At 35.7% G+C, this 23,074-nt stretch overlaps 1 protein-coding gene across 3 annotated transcripts in view; it reads left to right on the top strand.

Annotated features, from left to right (window-relative positions):
• PARP8 (poly(ADP-ribose) polymerase family member 8) overlaps nt 1–23,074 on the top strand; it is a 167,795-nt gene that overhangs the window by 109,888 nt on the left and 34,833 nt on the right. For all 3 annotated transcript variants that reach the window (XM_059916361.1, XM_059916359.1, XM_059916360.1), the window contains 5 exons: nt 7,803–7,869; nt 9,866–9,991; nt 10,519–11,083; nt 12,723–12,773; nt 12,879–12,974. In XM_059916361.1, coding sequence (XP_059772344.1) covers nt 7,803–7,869; nt 9,866–9,991; nt 10,519–11,083; nt 12,723–12,773; nt 12,879–12,974 — 905 coding nt within the window. The remainder of the gene's footprint in view (nt 1–7,802; nt 7,870–9,865; nt 9,992–10,518; nt 11,084–12,722; nt 12,774–12,878; nt 12,975–23,074) is intronic.

Below are 23,074 nucleotides of genomic sequence, written 5' to 3' on the forward strand. Positions count from 1 at the left end.
GCTTTACAGTGTTGTGTTAGTTTCTGCTGTATAACAAAGTGCATCAGCTATACATATACATATATCCCCATATCCCCTCCCCCTTGTGTCTCCCTCCCACCCTCCCTATCCCACCCCTCTAGGTGGTCACAAAGCACCAAGCTGATCTCCCTGTGCTATGCGGCTGCTTCCCACTATCTGTTTTGCATTTGGTAGTGTATATATGTCCATGGCACTCTCTCACTTCGAAGGAAGAAAAGAATATATGGTAGACCTAGGTTTTATATTTCTTGTGAACCCAATCAGGAACTAGAATATAGTCCTATGCATATAATATATCCTTAGAAAATACTTAGTAGTAATTTGATAATTATTAGCATCATGATTTAAATTAGTAGATATAGTACAGGAACAAATTTTATTCTGTATGTGACTTGCTTTTCATATGATGGCATACAATTACTTTTGTTTACTTCTCACCAACCATCTTGTACGTTGCAATTTGGAGTTTTAGTCCTCAGCATTGAAATGTTTTTGGTATTTCTTCCTGTTCCAGGACAAAAATCAGAAAAATAAAAGGTATCTGTTTAATAAATTGCTGTACTTAAAAAAAAAATCTATTACCTTTACAAACATTTAAAAAAATTAATCTAAAACATTTTTAGGTTTACAGAAAACTGCAGAGGTAGTGCAGAGTCCTCATACACTCTACATCCAATTTCACTGATTACTAACATCTTATATGAATACATTAAATATAATAAATTACAATAATTAATTGCATTAATTTTAATAGTAATAAGAATTTTGTCACTTGAATTTTGGAATATTTTTAGAAGTAACATCTTGTTAGCTCTTTCAGTGTATTCCAAAATTTGGGGTCATTCAGATTTTATACTACTAATTGAGTCAATGTTGGTGACATTTATTTTCTAGCCATTCATAGTATGAATAAGTTTTGGCCCTTGTATTATTAATTTATAGGATAATTAATATATTCTGGATAAACAGTTGTGTCTATTATATCTCTTCTTTCTCTCTCTATGTGTCTTATACAATTTTCTTCAGTGAAGATTTCAGTTCTAGTGTGTTTTGGATTTTTCTGCATTTTTTTAAACCAGGTCCCTTTTGTTTCTTTGCCTCCATCTTCCCAGTTACTTTTTCCATCTGCCTGAGAAGAGACTGTGTCTTCTTAAATCTTAGAGAGAACACACTGTGTTCTAGTTTTGTCATCTTTTTCTTTAAAAAATAATTCCCCTGAGTTTTCAAGTTAGGATTTTTTATTCACTTTTCTATAGCCTTGGGTTTGGGACACGTGGGATTGGAGTGATGTACTCTCTATGTTAAGGATTAGAATGTTTTCAGGAAAGAAACTGATGGGTGATATAACACTCATTTTCTTTGATCAGTGGAGTGTTTGTATCTCAGACTAATGGCCAAGATGGTGAGGCAACTGGGGATACCAGCCTGGTTTACTATGTGGAGCATGTGTGGTCTGAGAATGTCCTATTAATAAGACAGTCTTTGCTCTGTCTTATTAATAACTAACAGTTATCCCAACTGTTAGTATGAATGGTGCTATCCATGCTCCTGTGCAATATCATCCTTGCATTTGCATGCTAGCTTCCATCTCCTTTCACCTAATTAAGATACCCTTCAGCAATTCTCTCTCTCCTTCTTGTACTGTTCATGTCTCTTTCTTCTAAAAGATTTCCTTCAGGAAAAAAAAAAAATTCCTCTCATCTTTAAAACAAACACCTTTAGACCTCAAATCATTCTTAACTTAGTCCCTAACACTCTGCTTCCCATGACTGTTAAATATCTTCATTAGATTTGTCTCTATTAGCTTATTACTTCAGTTTTTTTTTGAAATTCTATTTATTTTTTCTACAGCAGGTTCTTATTAGTTATCCGTTTTATACATATTAGTGTATATATGTCAATCCCAATCTCCCAATTCATCCCACCACCACCACCTCCCCCCTGCTTTCCCCCCCTTGGTGTCCATACCTTTGTTCCCTACGTCTGTGTCTCTATTTCTGCCTTGCAAACCGGTTCATCTGTACCATTTTTCTAGATTCCACATATATGCATTAATAGATGATATTGTTTTTCTCTTTCTGACTTACTTCACTCTGTATGACAGTCTCTAGGTCCATCCACATCTCTACAAATGACCCAAATTCGTTCCTTTTTATGGCTGTGTAATATTCCATTGTATATATGTACCACATCTTCTTTATCCGTTCATCTGTCGATGGGCATTTAGGTTGCTTCCATGACCTGGCTACTGTAAATAGTGCTGCAGTGAACATTGGGGTGCATGTGTCTTTTTGAATTATGTTTTTCTCTGGGTATATGCCCAGTAGAGGGATTGCTGGGTCATATGGTAATTCTATTTTTAGTTTTCTAAGGAACCTCCATACTATTCTCCATAGTGGTTGTATCAATTTACATTCCCACCAACAGTGCAAGAGGGTTCCCTTTTCTCCACACCCACCCTCTCCAGCATTTGTTGTTTGTAGATTTTCTGATGATGCCCATTCTAACTGGTGTGAGGTGATACCTCATTGTAGTTTTGATTTGCATTTCTCTAATAATTAGTGATGTTGAGCAGCTTTTCATGTGCTTCTTGGCCATCTGTATGTCTTCTTTGGAGAAATGTCTATTTAGGTCTTCTGCCCATTTTTGGATTGGGTTGTTTGTTTTTTTAATATTGAGCTGCATGAGTTCCTTATATATTTTGGAGATTAATCCTTTGTCTGTTGATTCGTTTGCAAATATTTTCTCCCATTCTGAGGGTTGTCTTTTCGTCTTGTTTATGGTTTCCTTTGCTGTGCAAAAGCTTTGAAGTTTCATTCAGTCCCATTTGTTTATTTTTGTTTTTATTTCCATTACTCTAGGAGGTGGATCAAAAAAGATCATGCTGTGATTTATGTCAAAGAGTGTTCTTCTTATGTTTTCCTCTAAGAGTTTTATAGTGTCTGCTTTTACATTTAGGTCTCTAATCCATTTTGAGTTTATTTTTGTGTATGGTGTTAGGGAGTGTTCTAATTTTACTCTTTTACATGTAGCTGTCCAGTTTTCCCAGCACCACTTATTGAAGAGACTGTCTTATCTCCATTGTATATCCTTGCCTCCTTTGTCATAGATTAGTTGACCATAGGTGCATGGGTTTAACTCTAGGCTTTCTATCCTGTTCCATTGATCTGTATTTCTGTTTTTGTGCCAGTACCATATTGTCTTGATTACTGTAGCTTTGTAGTATAGTCTGAAGTCGGGGAGCCTGATTTCTCCAGCTCCTTTTTTTCCCCTCAAGATTGCTTTGGCTATTTGGGGTCTTTGTGGTTCCATACAAATTTTAAGATTTTTGTTCTAGTTCTTTAAAGAATGCCATTGGTAATTTAATAGGGATTGCACTGAATCTGTAGAGTGCTTTGGGTAATTTAGTCATTTTCACGATATTGATTCTTCCAATCCAAGAACATGGTATACCTCTTCATCTGGTTGTGTCATCTTTGATTTCTTTCATCAGTGTCTTATAGTTTTCTGAGTAGAGGTCTTTTACCTCCTTAGATAGGTTTATTCCTAGGTATTTTATTCTTTTTGTTGCAGTGGTGAATGGGATTGTTTCCTTAATTTCTCTTTCTGATCTTTCATTGTTAGTGTATAGGAATCCAAGAGACTTCTGTGCATCAATTTTGTATCCTGCAACTTTACCAAATTCATTGATTAGCTCTAGCAGTTTTCTGGTAGCATCTTTAGGATTATCTATATATAGTAGCATGTCATCTGCAAACAGGGACAGTTTTATGTCTTCTTTTCCAATTTGTATTCCTTTTATTTCTTTTTCTTCTCTGATTGCCATGGCTAGGACTTCCAAAACTATGTTGAATAATAGTGGCAAGAGTGGGCAACCTTGTCTTGTTCCTGATCTTAGAGGAAATGCTTTCAGGTTTTCACCATTGAGAATGATGTTTGCTGTGGATTTGTCGTATATGGCCTTTATTATGTTGAGGTAGGTTCCCTCTATGCCCACTTTCTGGAGAATTTTTATCATAAATGGTGTTGAATTTTGTCAAAAGATGTTTCTGCATCTATTGAGATGATCATATGGTTTTTATTCTTCAGTTTGTTAGTATAGTGTATCACATTGATTGATTTGTGTATATTGAAGAATCCTTGCATCCCTGGGATAAATCCCACTTGATCATGGTGTATGATCCTTTTAATGTGTTGTTGGATTCTGTTTGCTAGTATTTTGTTGAGGATTTTTGCATCTATATTCATCAGTGATACTGGTCTGTAATTTTCTTTTTTTATAGTATCTTTGTCTGGTTTTGGTATCAGGGTGATGGTAGCCTCATAGAATGAGTTTGGGAGTGTTCCTTCCTCTGCAATTTTTTGGAAGAGTTAGAGAAGGATGGGTGTTAGCTCTTCTCTAAATGTTTATAGAATTCACCTGTGAAGCCATCTGGTCCTGGACTTTTGTTTGTTGGAAGATTTTTAATCACAGTTTCAATTTCATTACTTGTGATTGGTCTGTTCATATTATCTATTTCTTCCTGGTTCAGTCTTGGAAGGTTATACCTTTTAAGAATTTGTCTGTTTCTTGCAGGTTGTCCATTTTATTGGAATAGAGTTGCTTGTAATAGCCTTTTATGAGCTTTGTATTTCTGTGGTGTCTGTTGTAACTTCTCCTTTTTCATTTCAAATTTTATTGATTTGAGTCCTCTCCCTCTTTTTCTTGATGAGTCTGGCTAATGGGTTATCAGTTTTGTTCATCTTCTCAAAGAACCAGCTTTTAGTTTTATTGATCTTTGCTATTATTTTCTTTGTTTCTATTTCATTTATTTCTGCTCTGATCTTTATGATTTCTTTCCTTCTACTAACTTTGGGTTTTGTTTGTTCTTCTTTCTCTAGTTCCTTTAGGGGCAAGGTTAGATTGTTTGTTTGAGTCTTGAGGTAGGCTTGTATTGCTATAAACTTCCCTCTTAGAACTGCTTTTCTGCATCCCATAGATTTTGGATCATCGTGTTTTGTTGTCATTTTTCTCTAGGTTTTTTGATTTCCTCTTTGATTTCTTCAGTGATCTTTTGGTTAGTAACGTATTGTTTAGCCTTCATGTGTTTGTGTTTTTTGCGGTTTTTTCCCTGTAATTTATTTCTAATCTCATAGCGTTGTGGTCGGAAAAGATGCTTGATATGATTTCAGTTTTCTTAAGTTTACCAAGGCTTGATTTGTGACCCAAGATGTGATCTCTCCTGGAGAATGTTCCATGTGCCCTTGAGAAGAAAGTGTAATCTGCTGGTTTTGGATGGAATGTCCTATAAATATCAATTAAATCTGTCTGGTCTATTGTGTCATTTAAAGCTTGTGTTTCCTTCTTAATTTTCTTTCTGGATGATCTGTCCATTGGTGTAAGTGAGGTGTTAAAGTCCCCCACTATTATTGTGTTACTGTCGATTTCCTCTTTTATAGCTTTTTGCATTTGCCTTATGCATTGAGGTGCTCCTATGTTGGGTGCAGATATATTTATAATTGTTGTATCTTCTTCTTGGATTGATCCCTTGATTATTATGTAGTGTCCTTCCTTGTCTCCTGTAACATTCTTTATTTTGAAGTCTATTTTATCTGTTATGAGTATTGCTACTCCAGCTTTCTTTTGATTTCCATTTGCATGGAATATCTTTTTCCATCCCCTCACTTTCAGTCTGTATGTGTCCCTAGGTCTGAAATGGGTCTCTTGTAGACAGCATATATATTTAGTTGTTTTTCTGGGGTTTTATCTTGTTCCTTCTTCTGGTACCGAGTCCTCTGCCTTTTCATTTGGTCTATCTTTCTGTGAATGTCGTTTTCATTCCACAGGCTGCAGGATTGTAGTTCTTGCTTCTGCTGTCTGCCCTCTAGCTTCCTTCATTTTCTTTCCTCTTTTTTTCTCCTTGAATACGCTGTAGATGTGTTTTGGATGCATCATTTCACAAACGCTGCTCTTGTCAATGTCAGCAGTGACTAGAATATTGCTTAATGACCCCATGACCAATTTTGAATCCTCATCTTAATTAACTTAGCAGCATTTGATAACAGTTGTTTACCCCCTCCTTGGAAACTTTTTTTGAATATTTGTCCAGATTAACAGCATTCTGGAATTTTCCGTCCTCCCAGCCATTCCTCTTCAGCCTTGTTTGCTGAGCCTCTAGATACTGAATGGCTCAGGCTGAATCCTTAGACTTCTCTCCGCCATCTACACTCACTCATAGTTTCTCATCCAGCCTCGTACCTTTAAGTACATATGTATTTTTGCTCTTCCACATAGAAGTCTTTTTTTTTTTTTTTTGGCTGTGCCGTGGGACTGGTGGGATCTTAGTTTCCCGACCTGGGGTTGAACCCGGACCCTCGGCAGTGAGAGCTCGGAGTCCTAACCACTGGACCGCCAGGGAATTCCCCCCACATTTATGTCTTTAGCACATTCCTCTCATCCGAATGCATAAACACCAGATTTCTTTATCCAGTTGCCTACTTAACTTTTCCACTTGAGTGACAAATAAGCATCTCAAATTTACAATAGCCAGAGTCAAGTTGCCAGTCTTCCCCACTGCTCCAAACCTGATTCTCTTGCAGTCTTTCACGTACCAGGAATTGGTAAGTTTCATCCTTCTGGTTGCTCAGGCCAAAAATCCTTTGATTCATCCCTGACTCCTTTCTTTTTCTGACACTTTAAATTCAGTCCATCAGCAAAATCTGTCAGCTCTCCCAGAGAGTGTGAATCCAAAATGTTCACCACCTCTGCTCATCCAAGCCACTATACTCTTCCCTTAATTACTGTAATGAGTTCCAGACTGATTTTCCTATTTCTATCCTTGCTCTTTACATGGAACCTACACTGTTTGTGGTCCTTCTCTCATCTCATCTCCTAACGGGATACCTTGTTCACTTCTCTCCAGCTCTCCCTGCTGGTCCTAGAATATTGAAGCACATTTCTACCTCAGGGGCACTGCCCTGTGTTTCCTCTGGCTGGGACCCTTTTCTTCCTGCCATATTATCTAATGTTGAAGTCTGTTTATGCTCACATAACCTTCAGCACCCACCCCCACCCTTTTCCGTCTTTATTTTTATCCAGAGCCTTTATCACCACGTGACATTTTATCTATTTTCTGTCTGTCTCCTTCTCTTTCCTAAGGCTCATGAGGGCAGGGATATTTGTGCGTGTTTTTTGCTACTCTGTCTATAGTGGCTGGCACAGTGAGAAAACAATAAATACCCTTTAAACCAGTGAATAATGAATGGTGAGTGACTCTTTTGGAGGTTATCAATTTCATAAGCAGCATAGTTATTAACTTATAGAAATATATGTATCTGATACAAATATGAAGCCCACAAGAGGGTGTGCAGTGCAAAGTGAGTATCCTATGCCTACTGTCATCCTCCATTGTTTTATTCTTAAAAAAAGGTCTATGTGTATACAAACGTGTCTCTCTTCCACCTAAGGAATAGTGTGTAAACTATCCTACACATTGCTATTTACACTTAACATATATTTTTGGAGATCATTCTTCATTATCATATATATTGTGCATTTACATATGCATATATTATACATTAGTATATATAATATATACTAACCTAGAATGATCTCCAAAATCTCTCTATAAAGCATAAATAGCCATGTGTAGGTTTGTGTGTAGACTATTTTAAAACGTGTATGTATGTATATACATATATATTACATATACATAGTAATATATATATTACTTTTCAGACTTTTTCCTGGCTGATGGTTGAGTTTCAACTCAACATTTAGGCTGATTGTTTTTCCTTTGCAGTGCCCACTGTTGATGTCTTTCAGATTTCCACAAAAGAGAGATTTGGACTGGGACATCAGCTGAAAAAGTAAGTTTTCCAATGAATAAAAAACAAATTTCTATTAAAGAGAACTGAGTTCTCATTTTGCTCACCACTCCCCGCCCCATTTTTATTCAACAAAGCTTTTTGAAGTAAATGCCTCAGGAGCGGAAGTCATCCTGATGCTAAGAGCTGCATCAATAATTTAGTTGGCAGAGCTCACTTTAGAACTGAGCCAGATTCCTTCCATCTGCCCCCCTGGATTCACTCTCCTCCCTCTAACATCCTGCCTTCCACCTGAGGAGGTGGGCATATAAAAATTAGAAAATAAACCCTTAATGTTTAGAATTCCACATCTTTGAAACTAAATTCAATTTGCAACATATATTTAGCACATGATATTATGCGGTGTTTTCTTTTTAAGGGCTCAATATAGATTCATCAGTTGTAGCAAATGCACGGCTCTGTCAGGAGATGTTGGTAATAGGGAAGCTATGGGCAGGGGGCATATGCGAAATCTCAGTACCTTCCTCTCAATTTTGCTGTGCACCTAAAAATGCTCTAAAAAAATAAAGTCATTACATTAAAAATAATTTTTTAAATGAGGGAGAAAATTGGGTGAGGGAAAAAAATCACGGGAAATTTTCTCAGTTTCCTGTACTGGATTAGGTATCCTTTTCCAGTGCAATTGGCTTTGTTTTTTCAATTGGATTTTGTTTTTCAAGCCAGTATCTTACAGGTCTTGGAACTAAGCATGGAGCCTGCCTTCTATGTTAAGCCATTCAAGTTGGCCACCACCTCATCTTAGCACATCTTTTTTTTTTCCCCCTATGATTTTTTTCCCCCTATGATTTTTTTTCCCCCTATGATTTTTTTTTCCCCCTATGATTTTTTTCATAACATAGGTGTTACAGCTCTGCTGCTTACTATCCAGGCTAACTTGGAGAGATTTCATTTCCTTACCTTATTTGTGAAATGTGTGGAAGGAGAAAAAAAATCTGTATATAAAGTTCCTCTTTCACACCCTGCTGTATTGTAAATAGTAGATATTGGTACCATCTTCCCGGTCCAAAAGCAGTCTATGTTAGAAACAACTGAGAAGAGCAGGAAAGCAGGACCTGCTGAATTGACATGGGAAAGAAAATCAAAATGTTTAATTTATTGCGTACAATGTTTAATTGTAAAATTTTGCCTCTGCTTAAATATCAGCCTTAGGGGACTCTCCTCCATTGTCACCGGAGGGATGGGATTCAGAGAAGCTGTCACAGCCTGAGACCCTTCTCAGAAAACAAGGCTGTGTCTTAAATCCATAGTTGACATTCTAGAATTCTTTATCACAAAACAGTGATGCCATGGTCTTGACTTAGAAAATATTGAGATCAGAAGTTACCAAATTCCTGCCTTAGGAAAGGAACTAAAACTTCTTAGAGGCTCACCATCTTTTAAAAAACCAGCACATTTTAAAGTGAATGGCGGCTGTGCTGAATGTAAAACTTGCTGACCTCCTAATTCTCCATAGAGTCAATTTTGCATGGCTTATTTTTGTTTACGATTTTGTAGTTTCATTTTGTTTTCTTTTTCATGAAGAAAAATACTAAGCAAATTAAGGAGAAGGAAAAGAACTTTACTTGAATCTTAATAAATCATAATTACTAACAAAACATTTTTTTAAAACCTGTGTTGCTGGCACCAACAAAATAATTCAGACTTTTCTTTTGCCACCTCAGCTAAAGGTATTGATCCTAAAGGCCGTCCTTATAAATCTCTTTATATCCTTATTCTTTTATCAACTTCTTAATCGTTTGTATTTTTAATTATGTCACAGTAATTAATTAATTATTAATTGTAACAGTAAAATCATAGAAATTTTCTATAGGATGCTTTCCTACACAAGAAGACATCTTGTATGGTTCAAAATTAAACTCCGCCTAATTACCATGCATTTATTTTCCTTTGATAAATGCATTCTCTACATAATCCATACAGAAATCTGATATTAAATTACCTTGGAACTGTGATAACAAACTTACCTCTGGTTTGACAGAATCATGCAGACATTTGTTACACAGCAGTGGAAACAGAGCAAAGAAAAATCCAGTTGCCTGCACAATAAGAAGCTGTCAGAGAAGAAAGTGAAGTCTCCCCTGCATCTATTTTCTACCTTGCGCAGGTGGGTAACCAGACGTCTTTCCATCATCTTACTAAACGCTGCACCTGTGATATTCCATGGTTATTTAATTCAAAGCATTCCTGCTACAGTGTTGGCATCTGTTTATTTTCTTTATGACTTTAAAGAACAGACCAAGTTACATCCATTCCATCAAAAAACACAGATACTCATTTCTGTGTTTTGAGTTTGTGTTTCCTTTACATGGGATAAATTTACTAAAATTACATTTTTTGGTTTCTAATCACATAGAGTTTTCCCTACCAAAATTAGTCGTTTATAGGGCTCTGGGATAGGTAGGAGGGGGAAAAAAAACACAAACAAACTGGACAAACCTTCTTTGCTTTCCAGGAAACATAGCATTCAGTCCCTGTGATCTTTCCATACATATTTGGTTTCAATTTTGGCTGGATAAGCTGAATTAAAAAGACATGGTATTTGCAGCAGAGTTGAGTTGATTGAGCCCGACAAGTGTTTCTGCATGGTCTGTTGCGCTCACGATTTGCCCTGTTCATTGTTGCATTTTGAAGGTCGCCAAGTTATCCCCCCCCTGGTTGTGGAAAAAGCAAATCCAAACTGAAATCGGAGCAAGACGGGATCTCCAAGACGCATAAGCTGCTGCGGAGGACTTGCTCCAGCACAGTCAAGACGGAGGACGTGTGCGCCCCGAAACCACACAGGACCTTCGGTCGCTCGCTGTCCAGCGACCCCCGGGCTGAGCAGGCGGTGACGACCATTAAGTCGCACAAACTCTTGAACCGTCCCTGCCCTGCAGCCGTCAAGCAGGAGGACTGCCTCGCTCTCAAGTCGCACAAACTCTTGACTCGCTCTTGTTCTGGAGACCCGCGCTGTGAGCACAACGCCAGCCTGAAGCCTCACAAACTGTTAAGCAGGTCTTATTCCAGTAACCTCAGAATGGAAGAATTATATGGACTCAAGAATCACAAGTTGCTCAGCAAGTCTTACTCCAGCGCCCCCAAGTCATCCAAAACGGAGCTTTTCAAGGAACCCAACGCAGAGGGCCGGAGGCTCTCTCTTACCTCAGGGCTCATTGGTATCTTAACACCATCATCATCTTCATCTTCCCAGCCTGCTGTGCGTACACATTTTCATCTTGAGTTCTTAAATGTCAGCTAAGGGGCAGTAGAGGGTTTCGTTAGTTTGTTTGTTTTGTAAGATCTGGTAAAGGAAAGAAGCACAATTTTGTTTTTGTTTTTTAAAATTTACAATTTTCTTCTTTTGGATGTTATTTTGCATACCAGACGTTTGCAACTGGTACTGGAATGTTCGTTTTGATTCTGAAGAAATAAATGTGGCCGTCAATTTGAGGTCTAGTCCAGAGTCCTATCACGGGAATGAATGCTACTAAAAGTGGAAGGAAGTCCATTGGATTCACAAAGCCTGTCCTTTTAAGCAAGCATAGCATTTTTAATGTTTTATTAAGTAGGTTTATCTAATCTCTAGTTTTCTCACAAGAGTAGTGGAGCTCAGAGTTTGTCTAATAATTTTTTTTTAGAATAAAAATTGTTGATGTTTTATTTTATTTATTTATTTATTTCTAATAATTAAGAGTGGTGTCCTTCCTGTTGTATATAAGAGGACAACTTTGCCCGTGAACTTGTGGAGAGAAGTGACAGTTACAGCTGTATCCCAGAGCCTCACTTAAAGCTGCTCTCAGTGTCTACTTTATGAAACTGAAGTCACTTTGTCCTGAAGCTGTTTTGCGTGGGGAGATGGGCCTGGGAGGTGACTGTATTAAAGCTTAAGTACTTTGGGTGGTATTTATTGGGAGTCAGTCTTACACAAAGTTTACCTCTAGAGTAATCAGCATTATAGCCAGTTTCAGATAAAGAAACAGACCTATCTTATGTATATTAATTACATAAAATAATTGACCAAAAGTTTTGTTTGCTTTTAGTAAATTTGTGTGTGTGTGTGTGTTAGGGAGGAACGTATTTAACTCTTTAACTATTAATACAGATATACCAAGCAATAGATGAAACTGAAAAAAAATAAGAGGATACATTTTCAGAAAGTTGTGGTGTTCTTATATAGATTTATTTCTAAAATAACATTGTAAATTATACCATGAAATTTTATTTGTGTTAAGAAAATGTATATGAGTATGTTGGTAATTTTAGGTGGATATCCCCAAAGCCCATTTCTTCTCAAAACTAAGTATTAAAGACATATAGAAAAGTAATTATGTCAGAGTTACATAGTAGAAAGTTACCCATGGTTAGTTTCACCTAAGAAAGGTAATTTCGGATATTCTGTAAAAGAAAATGTCTTAATGTCCTCCTGTATGGTTAAGCCTAATACAGTAGTTTAGTATTGTACCCCTTACAGCAAGCAGCTGTCTAGTATGTCCTTGGAGAAATAATTCTATCTGATTGTAAAATGAGATTGAAATCATCTAAATGAGGAAGTGGGAGCAATCAGTGATGAGTAATAGAGGCAACGAGTTTTTGTGATCGTTTAAAGATGCCACTCATTTTTATTAGAAGATCAGAAATTAAGAATGCTGCTCATTTAGTTTAAACAAAGATTGCAATAGTAATGGAGGAAAGGGCATTATAAGAAATTCTAAAATCTCGATGTCATAATCAGTGATTTAATTTACATTACAGGTGATCTTAGATCACATCTGTATTCACTGTTGCAAAAGTAAAAGGCTATAATTTACATATTTTCCTAATGAAAAAATTATTTTCTTCTACTTTGCTTTTTATAGCCAAATGGTGCCAAATGTATTCCAATACGAGACCGTGGCTTCCTAGTGCAGGTATGAGCCAAGCCTCCATCCGTTGTAGAAATAGTTTAGCCTTTAGTGGGTTTTCAAATCCTGCATGAACTTGACTTAATTCTTTCTCTTTATTGTCTTATTCAGACAATTGAGTTTGCTGAACAGCGGATCCCTGTGTTGAATGAATACTGTGTGGTTTGTGACGAGCCACATGTGTTTCAAAATGGCCCCATGCTTAGGGTAAGTTCTCATTGGTGGAATGTCAGTTTAGAATATAAATGAAGAGGGTTAAGATATAAAAATAAATAAGTAAATAACTGCATTTACAGTAAATACTCTCTATTGAGCCAATTACGAAATACACAAAGTCATATAATTTTGACAAATGAGTCACTATTTCTGAAGGAGTCTGTGAAAGATCAAGCTGTTTCATATTAGCAAAATGTTTCTTATTTCTCACCTGTGCTTATTTATCACTTCAGTGTCTATTCATCTATCTCTATATCCATCCATATCAATATGTATATATATATATGTAAACTTGTAAACACTATTTTTTCAAAACAGCACAATTTAAAGATAGTTAATACAGAGAGTAGAAGTTAGTCCTTGTTCCAGTTAGAAGAGGTATATAGTAGAATCTGGAGAATTAGAGTAAAGATTTCAAAAAAATGCCAGCTCACTGACACATTTGTGACATTATTAAGGGAAATAAGAATCAAAGTATAAGTGGTATTTTGGGGGAGAATTATCCAATTCAAAAGTTTTTTTTGCAATTTTTTTATTGAGATAAAATTTGTATAAATATACAATTCACTATTTGAATGTGTACAATTCAGTGGTTTTTATTACATTCACAGTGTTGTGCAAATGTTACTCCTAATTCTAGAACATTTCTATTACCCCAAAAAAGAAACCCTATGCATGTTAGTAATCACTCCCAATTTTCCCCTCACCTCATCTCCTGGCAACCACTAATATATTTTCTGTCTCTGTGAATTTGCCGTTTTAGACATTTCATATAAAGGGACATTAAATCTAAGTTATACATTATGCGGCCATTTGTTTCTGGCTTCTTTCACTTAGTAAAATGTTTTCGAGGTTCATCTGTGTAACATGTCTCAGAACTTTATTCCTTTTTATGGTGGAATAAGACTACATTGTATGGATATGTGACTTTTGTTCATCCATTCTTCAGTTAATGGAATCGCTGGGACATATGTTAACGCTACTTAACTGTTTCAGGAACTACCGAACTATTTTTGACAGTGGCTCTACCACTGTATATTCCTACCAGCAGTGTATGATGGTTCCAGTTTGTCCACATCTTCACCAGCGCTTGTTATTTGCCTCTTTTTTTCCCCCAGTTATAGCCATCCTAGCATTCATGAAGTGGTATCTCATTGTGATTTTGATTTGCCCTTCCCTAATGACTATTGATTTGAGCATCTCTTCATGTGCTTATTGGCTATTTGTATATCTTCTTTGGAGAAATGTCTGTGTAAATCCTTTGCCCATTTTTTATTTGGGTTATTTGTCTTTAGTGAGTTGTAAGAGTTCTTTATATATTCTGAATACTAGATCATTGTTAGAGATATGATTTGCAAATATTTTCTCCTATTTTCTTTTTCTTGATAGTGTCCTGTGACACACAAATTTTTAATTCTAATGGAATTCAAATTTCAGTTGAACCATTGCCTAAGCCAAGGTCACAAAAATTTGCACCTATGTTTCCTTCTAAGAGTTTATAGTTTATATCTTACATTTAAGACATTGATCCTTTTTGAGTTAATTTTTGCTTATGGTGTGAGGTTGTTGTCCAAATTCATTCTCTTGCATGTAGATATCTAGTTGTCTAAGCACCATTTGTTGAAAAGACTCTTCTTCCCCAATTAAATGATCTTGTCTCTCTCTTGTTGAAAATGATTTGACCATAGATGTTTTGATTTACTGGTCAACTCTTAATTTGACTCCACTGATTCGTATGTCAGTCCTTATACCTGTACTATACTGTCTTGATTAACTGTAGCTTTGTAGTGAGTTTGAAATCAAGAAGTGTGAGTCCTCCAACTTTTTTTTTTATAATATTGCTTTCACTGTTTGGATCCCTTGCATTTCCATATGAATTCTAGGGTCAGCTTATCTGCCAAAAAGGCAGATGGAATTTTGACAGGGTTTGCTTTGGGTCTGTAGGTCAGTTTGGGAAGTATTGCCATCTTAATATTAATCCTTCCAATCCACGAATGCAGAGTATCCTTCCATTTATCTAGATCTTTTAAAATTTCTTTTTACACTGTTTTTTAGTTTCAGTGTTCAAGTCTTGCACATCCCTGGATAAATTTATCTTTAAGTAGTTTATTCTTTTTGATGCTGTTGCCACTTCTAATCAACATTGTACCGGAGGTTCTAGCCAGGCAATTAAGAAGAGAAGAATAATAGAATGTATCCGTATTGGACAGGAAAAACTGAAGCAATCTGTTTGCAGATGACTTGAGCACTGTGTGCCAGGCACCCTGTGTAGACATTTTGCATACTGCTTCCTTGTTTGATTTTCACAAAACTCTGTGGTTTAGGTATTTTTGTGCCCATGGTGCAAATAAGGGGGTTAAGATTCAAAGAAGTTAGGTAATTTATTTAGCATCACCCAGCTGTATGAGTGGAAGCTGAACTTTGAACCTGATTTTGTCTGACTTCAAAACTGCATCACAAACATTTATTGAAGGCTTTATGAGTATAACGCACCATACTAGAATCTGTTGCACTTTTTAAGAGAGATTTGTCCTGTCCTTAGAAATATATGTTTGAAAAGATGAATTGCAAAGCCTAGAAACAGGTAATTTTATTAGAACTTTTTTGTATTTCAAGACTTATACTTTAAAAAACATATGTAATATCCATTTATGGCCATAACCACTGTCAGGCTTTATGATATATTTGTTTCATTTTATTTGTTTATGGGAAACATATAAAAGAGATTTTTCTTGCCACCCATATGCTGTTTTTTGACAGTCAGTTCTTCCTCTCAAAGAGATATATTATTATTCTGAAACCCAACTTAACTAAATCAGAATTTACTAAATATTTGTGCAAGATTGTTATTTTTTAGTCAATACAGGGAAAGGTATAGTTATGATGAGAGGAGAGAGGATCCTTTAACCATGTCAATTTATCCCATTAAGGAGGCCTATTGTTACTTTGTCATTGTGCATCTGTGGATCTTGATTTATTTCTTGATCCATGGCAATGACATTTTCCTTGCCGTAGATAATAGTAATGTTATTAATGGCATAAGCTTTTTGAGTGCTTTTTATGTAATCATGTTTTTGAAGTGCCTTATATGGATTATCTTATTTAATCCTCATAATAACCCTATTAGACAGGTATTAATACTGTCCCTGCTCTATAGATGAGGAAAACAGTAATTTTTTTTATGTCACACCGCTAGTAGGTAATAGGGACAGGATTCAAACCCTGGCAGAATGGCACCAAGGCCACGGTTCTTAATCATGATGCTACTCTTGACTCATGTGCTTGAATTGACTACTTTTATGTCCTGGAAATTTACCACACATGCTGTTGGGAGTTTGCTCTTTACGGTTTAATTACTGGCAGTTCATTCCTATAATAGGTGATAGAAATATCATAGTTGATGTTAGTATTCTCTTTACCTTGCTTCAAGTTCTGTTTTACTTTATCTTTCTGCACCAGTGAAGTTTGCTGTCTCTTTCTAGAAATGGAAATGCTTTTGTAAACAAGAGAGAAAACGTTTTCTAAATAAATATATCTAGTTATCAGGTGGTTTTATGTTGCTTCAGTTCAGACTGATATCTAAGGAAATCAGAAAACTTACTTTGGTTTCTTAAATAGTAAGATAAGTGACCTATGAAATCAGATCAGGAAATGAAAATAGAGAAACATCTCATATTCAAAGGAAGAAAAGTAAACAAAACTACCTCCTGGTTCTGTTAAACAGATATTTCGCCTAAATCAGGTATATATTCATTTTTTCTCTCTCTCTCTTATATTTACATCACAATATGTTTTACTATAATTTCAATAATGTACATAGTATATAATTTCAATAAGGTGTAACAATTATTACAAATATAATATTCAGCCCATATAACACATTAAAAACTGCAATAAATCCTCGAGCTATAAAGAGGATAAGTCATAGCCCCATAGGATGATTAAATAGGTTAGATAAAACTCTATTTCTATAGATTTCTCTGCCTAATGTTTATTACGTTTGTTAGATCTTTCTCTGTCAAAATTCAAATTGTTTCTTATGTTTTGTCTCTTTTCTTCAAGCCTGATTGTTTTTTAAATGACGTAAGTCCCCTTTTACTCCTATTTCCCAAAAGTCCTAAAATTTTACTCACTGCTTTCCTGTTCTGCCACTTTACTCAGAGGTCTAGGTAAGCATGTCACACTTTCGCAACATGAAGAACTAAACTACTTATTTAGAAATACCACAATGCTCTGATTTTGTCTTTTGTTTATAAAGGTTATAAATATCACTCTCAGGTGTGAGTCCTGACATGTAATACTGTGGATCTGCATAAAACTCACATTATCAGGAGGGTTGTTCAGAGTCCCAGAATTTCAGTTCGGCAGTACAGTCTGCATTGTGATCAGAAAACCAAACCACTGGTTCTCTGTTTTGGAATCAGCTAGAGTGTTAATGCACTAGACTGTTTTGGAGATGCTTTAAAATGTTGATTTTGGTCTTCAAGTGTGTTCGCAAAACAAGAAAACAAGGATTTACTGCCAAAATCACCACTGCTTTCATCAGCCTATAAATTCCTAGTGCCCTTGTCTTTTTGTTAGAGTCACCTTAAACACCCAATTCTTGGATCAATGCAGGTGTTTGTCTTCTTCTTTGAACCCTGTACATGAGCTGCTGAATCCTGTTGGATAAAACCACTCATGTGGTTGTGTGGCTTAGAATCCCTACAAAGTTGGAACTTTGTCAGTGATACTGGAGGCTCATTCTCTGTGTCCCTGGTTAACAGACTTTCCTGTTTCTCGCATCAATATGTGATGTGGGAATTATGATTTCATTTTCTTCTCCTGCTGTGTGAAAATGTCCCACATTACTTGCTCTGGATTATCAGGCCTGAGATTCTACTGTCACCTCTTGAGAATAATGCTCTTTCCTACTAAAGCAAGGTCAGAGAAACCTTGCTGTGGACCATAGACAAATGTTTGTAACTAAGGTTCTTATTTTCAGAGTGAAAATTAACAATACCCAGCTATAATTTGGTCATAGTATAAGGCACTCCCATGACCACTTTTTGGGAAACTGAGTGTGTGGGTCAACCTGGATATGTCCCATTTTACCTTGAGGAAAACAGGTAGGTCTTCTTGTATTTAGGTCTGATGTTAAAAAATGGATGAAAAAGCATAGCCTATTTTCTCCCTGCTCCCCCTCAATGCATTTCATAGAAGTTAACATTTCAAGTTCTGAAATACAGGCTAAACTAAATAATTATGCCAAAAAACTTTCAGTTCAAAAATATAATTATTTTTACATCCAAATTGAGCAGAAATTGGTTTTAATGTTCAAACAACTTTAGTTTTATAGGACAATAGGGATCACCATGTATATTGGGGCCTAACCAGGCCTGATCCTATCTTATTGTGGATCTGTCTTGACCTCTGTGGGATTCCTGTCTTTCTTAATGGACAGTAAATCTTTCCCTACCCCAAATGTGTCTCTCTTCCAAACCATGAAAAGCACCCAAAGTACTGACTATAAAACTGGAAACACAGAGAATTAAAGTCATGTAGGTTTTGTGTTTCCACTAGATACTCTTAATTATTCTCATATGTTTTCAACACTTGTTTTTAAATTATGAAGTTGTATTTACATTGTTCATTTCTTTTTTAGCAAGAAATAGTGTAGCAACAAATTAAGAGTTTTGATAAACCACGGGTATGAAAAAAAAATACCACTTCATGATATGCCTCAATGAAAATTCTTATTAAACACTAATTTTTGTATATACATTGGGTTGAAACAAGTAGAAGAGACAGCTTATCCAGGTTACCTAATACTGTTAATATTTAAACAGCTCTCTATACCTCAAGGAGATTTTATAAAACATATCTCACTTGGTTCTCTTTCTCACTTAGTCCTTTTAGCAACCTGGTGAACTAGATCTGATTTTATCCCTGTTTTATAGCTAGGAGAACTGAACTGTGCACATATGCTCCAACTGGAACAGTATCCACTTTTATCTGTTTTATATATTGGGCTTACATGAAATATTTTGTTTGAAAAAAAAGACCATGGCAAAAAAAGGTTTGAAAACCACTCACCTACACTGTGCTATATATAAATACATAGCTAGATTCTCTTGAGTTATGTCATTTCTATTTTCAGTAGGAAGTAATTTAAATTCATTGAAAACACAAAGTTTCTAAAGTGCAGTTAGGTTCTAAAATATTCTTTAGGGCTTAAAGCCATTTTTTGGAAACATGTTTTTACTGCTCACATTTAAATTGCTTTGATTCAAATAAAATTAAAAATGTATTCATCTTAGCTTAAAAATTTCTAAAATGAATCTTAACTTAGGGACATATAAAGTTCCCCATGTTTTTAAATGGTGCATAATGAATATTATATTGCAGATATATTATGTATGTTACGTGTAATGGCAGGAGGGACTTGCCATGGTTTTGCAGTTTACGTTATAGGGACTAATTGTTTGAAGGCAATATAATAGTATAACATTAAGAATAGATAATATTTTATAAATTGAAACTAATAGATTTATTGTAAACTCGAATTAGTAAATAATGTACATTTTGGGTGATATTTAGGCATACATACTTTGTATTAAAGTATGTTTAATAAAACACACAATTTCACTTATCCAGCGATAGCTATTCAATGACTACATTTTATTTTGAATTGATGCTGGAGTTTTCTGTGCAAATGATATAGTTATAGCAGAATTTGTTGGGAGCACGGTATTGGCTGGCAGTCGGCTCAAGGCGGGAGAATGCTAATTACAGTATAACTGCATATTTTATTAAGGAAAAATGAATCAGTTTCTTTCCTTGAATAGGATGTCCTTTCTGTGAGACATCTAATCTTGATTACTTACAATTTGAGAACTTTCTTTTAGTACGCCATCTTGTGTTGACGTTTTGAACTCCTTTCAAATAAAATGTGGATAAACATGGGAGAGGATCTGGGAGAGGATCAGTGCTCTACAAAAACTAGTTGACAAATTGTTATCTCAAAATTAAACTCATTTATATCTTGAATACTCTATAGAATGTTCTAATAAAAAATGATTGATAGATATAACATTGTTACTTTAAAAATTCACTGGCATTTACTTAGTATGGTGTTAGTATAGTACATAAATTATTCACAATATTACTACCTCCATAGTCGCTATTTTAAAAAGAAAGGAAGAAACATAGGCAGAACACTCTATGACATGAATCACAGCAAGATCCTTTTTGACGCACCTCCTAGAGAAATGGAAATAAAAACGAAAGTAAACAAATGGGACCTAATGAAAAGGAAAACATAAACAAGATGAAAAGACAGCCCTCAGAATGGGAGAAAATATTTGCAAATGAAGCAACTGACAAAGGATTAATCTCCAAAATTTACAAGCAGCTCATGCAGCTCAATATCAAAAAAACAAACAACCCAATCCAGAAATGGGCAGAAGACCTAAATAGACATTTCTCCAAAGAAGGTATACAGATTGCCAACAAACACATGAAAGGATGCTCAACATCACTAATCATTAGAGAAATGCAAGTCAAAACTACAGTGAGGTATCACCTCATACCAGTCAGAATGGCCATCATCAAAAAATCTACAAACAAGAAATGCTGGAGAGGGTGTGGAGAAAAGGGAACCCTCTTGCACTGTTGGTGGGAATGTAAATTGATACAGCCACTATGGAGAACAGTATGGAGGTTCCTTAAAAAACTAAAAATAGAACTACCATATGACCCAGCAATCCCACTACTGGGCATATACCCTGAGAAGACCATAATTCCAAAAGAGTCATGTACCACAATGTTCACTGCAGCTCTATTTACAATAGCCAGGACACGGAAGCAACCTAAGTGTCCATCGACAGACAAATGGATAAAGAAGATGTGGCACATATATACAATGGAATATTACTCAGCCATTAAAAGAAACGAAATTGAGTTATTGGCAGTGAGGTGGATGGACCTAGAGTCTGTCATACAGAGTGAAGTAAATCAGAAAGAGAAAAACAAATACAGTATGCTAACACATATATATGGAATCTAAAAAAAAAAAAAAAATGGTTCTAAAGAACCTAGGGGCAGGACAGGAATAAAGACGCAGTCGTAGAGAATGGACCTGAGGACACGGGGAGGGGGAAGAGTAAGCTGGGATGAAGTGAGAGAGTGGCATGGACATATATACACTACCAAATGTAAAATAGGTAGCTAGTGGGAAGCAACCGCATAGCACAGGGAGATCAGCTCTGTGCTTTGTGACCACCTAGAGGGGTGGGATAGGGAGGGTGGGAGGGAGATGCAAGAGGGAGGAGATATGGGGATATATGTATATGTATAGCTGATTCACTCTGTTATAAGGCAGAAAGTAACACACCATTGTAAAGCAGTTATACTCCAATAAATATATTTTAAAAAAAAGAACCGTTATAAGAGGAAATTCCAAATGCTAATGAACATGTCTAAAAAGGTTATTCCACGAATAATCAAAGAAATTCATAATAAAGCACTTTCCTTACCAAAAAAAAAAAGGAAGAGAAAATTATTTTTATAAGAATGTAATGCGTAGTTCTACTTCAAATTTTTCAGTATGATAGCAAACTTTCTTTTCTCCCCCCCAAAAGCAAGTTTTCTATCATACCTGATTTCCTTCTTCAAACAGTTGCAGTAACAGGATATTCCTAGAAATCAGCCTTACAAATTTGAGTATGGGAAGAAAGGCCACTTTTCAGTGAAAAAAAAATGCGGAAAAGAAAAGGAGTGTCTATAAAGTAATTAATCCATAGCTTTACATTAGGAACGTAGGTTTATTATTTAAAATAATGGGTCAGCTGGTAAGTCCATGTAATTTGGAGATTTAGAGGTTTGAGTATAAACAGATGTGGGAGGGGCATGAAATAGTAATTCAGGAGAAAACATTGAACTGTTGTTGCGCATTTGTTACCCAAGATAAAGACCACGAGGTCTGGGTGAAATTGGTAAAAAATCATTTGAGACAAAGTCAGGGTGGCACATGAATACCTAGGATTGGCTACAAAGTGTGGTGATAGAATATTCAAATTTCAAAAAATTATCTTCCAAAAAAATTATCTTCCAATCTAGTTTAGCAGAGTATTTTATTTCATTTTCATTTATATTGCTTAAGGCAACAATTTGGTACCAAAATGGTGGTTTCTACTTATATTCCCTGAATATGTATGTGAACACACATACATACATACATATATTTTAGGATGATCACAAAGTAAGTATAATTAATTATCCAGGGTTCAAATAAAAAAATAAAAACCAATCATTACTCGTATATACTAAATGAGCCTTATCCTGATATTCAGCTTTGGGATTGATGGATTTTAGTCATAAAAAAGTGTATGGTTATTTGGCAGTAGTATTCTCAAAAACAAAGTACCTTCTGTGTCTCTGTTTACTTCCTCAGTGAACTTTGGGTGTCTGGTAGAGTACACGTATTAATTCCTATGGCCCTTTATGATTTCCAAGGTTTATGTTCCCCAGGTTCTTGTTTGTGTATAGTTTCACTATCCTCAGACACCAATACAGTGTTTGACACTATAGTAAATATGCAATAAAACGGTTCATGTTATTATTTCAGACCATACCATGCTCCCCTAAAGTAAACAAAAGAAACAACCCAATGTCAGCGGGGGAAGTTGAGGAAGAAACATACATGCACATACACATGAAAAAATAGATTAAGAATAGGTTAAATGGTAAAGTAGAAGAAAAAGTGGTAGAAATTGAACAGTCTGCTCTAAGTATATCCAAATATATGCAGCAGTATATATCGCTTGAGGCTGGATGAAGAACTTTTTCCAATGAGTTTCCTACCATAGGTAGTTTTTCCTGATGTTTCTGAAATAGAATCAAACTGTCCTTTTAAGGCTGACAAAGGAAATATATCAATTTATTTGTTTCGAAAATTCTCTTTGGGGAATGTCAATCAGAAATCTTTGTGTGATTGGTCATGCTTTTCGTCTGCAAAGCGACCATGTGGGCCTATTCTGATCATAAAGGATGCTCAGAATGGGGCCATCCTTCCCCACTAGTTAAGCAGTAGATGAAACTGTCCTCTGAAA

The sequence above is a fragment of the Balaenoptera ricei genome, chromosome 3, assembly GCF_028023285.1.
Source record: "Balaenoptera ricei isolate mBalRic1 chromosome 3, mBalRic1.hap2, whole genome shotgun sequence".
In the NCBI taxonomy this organism is placed as follows: domain Eukaryota; kingdom Metazoa; phylum Chordata; class Mammalia; order Artiodactyla; family Balaenopteridae; genus Balaenoptera; species Balaenoptera ricei.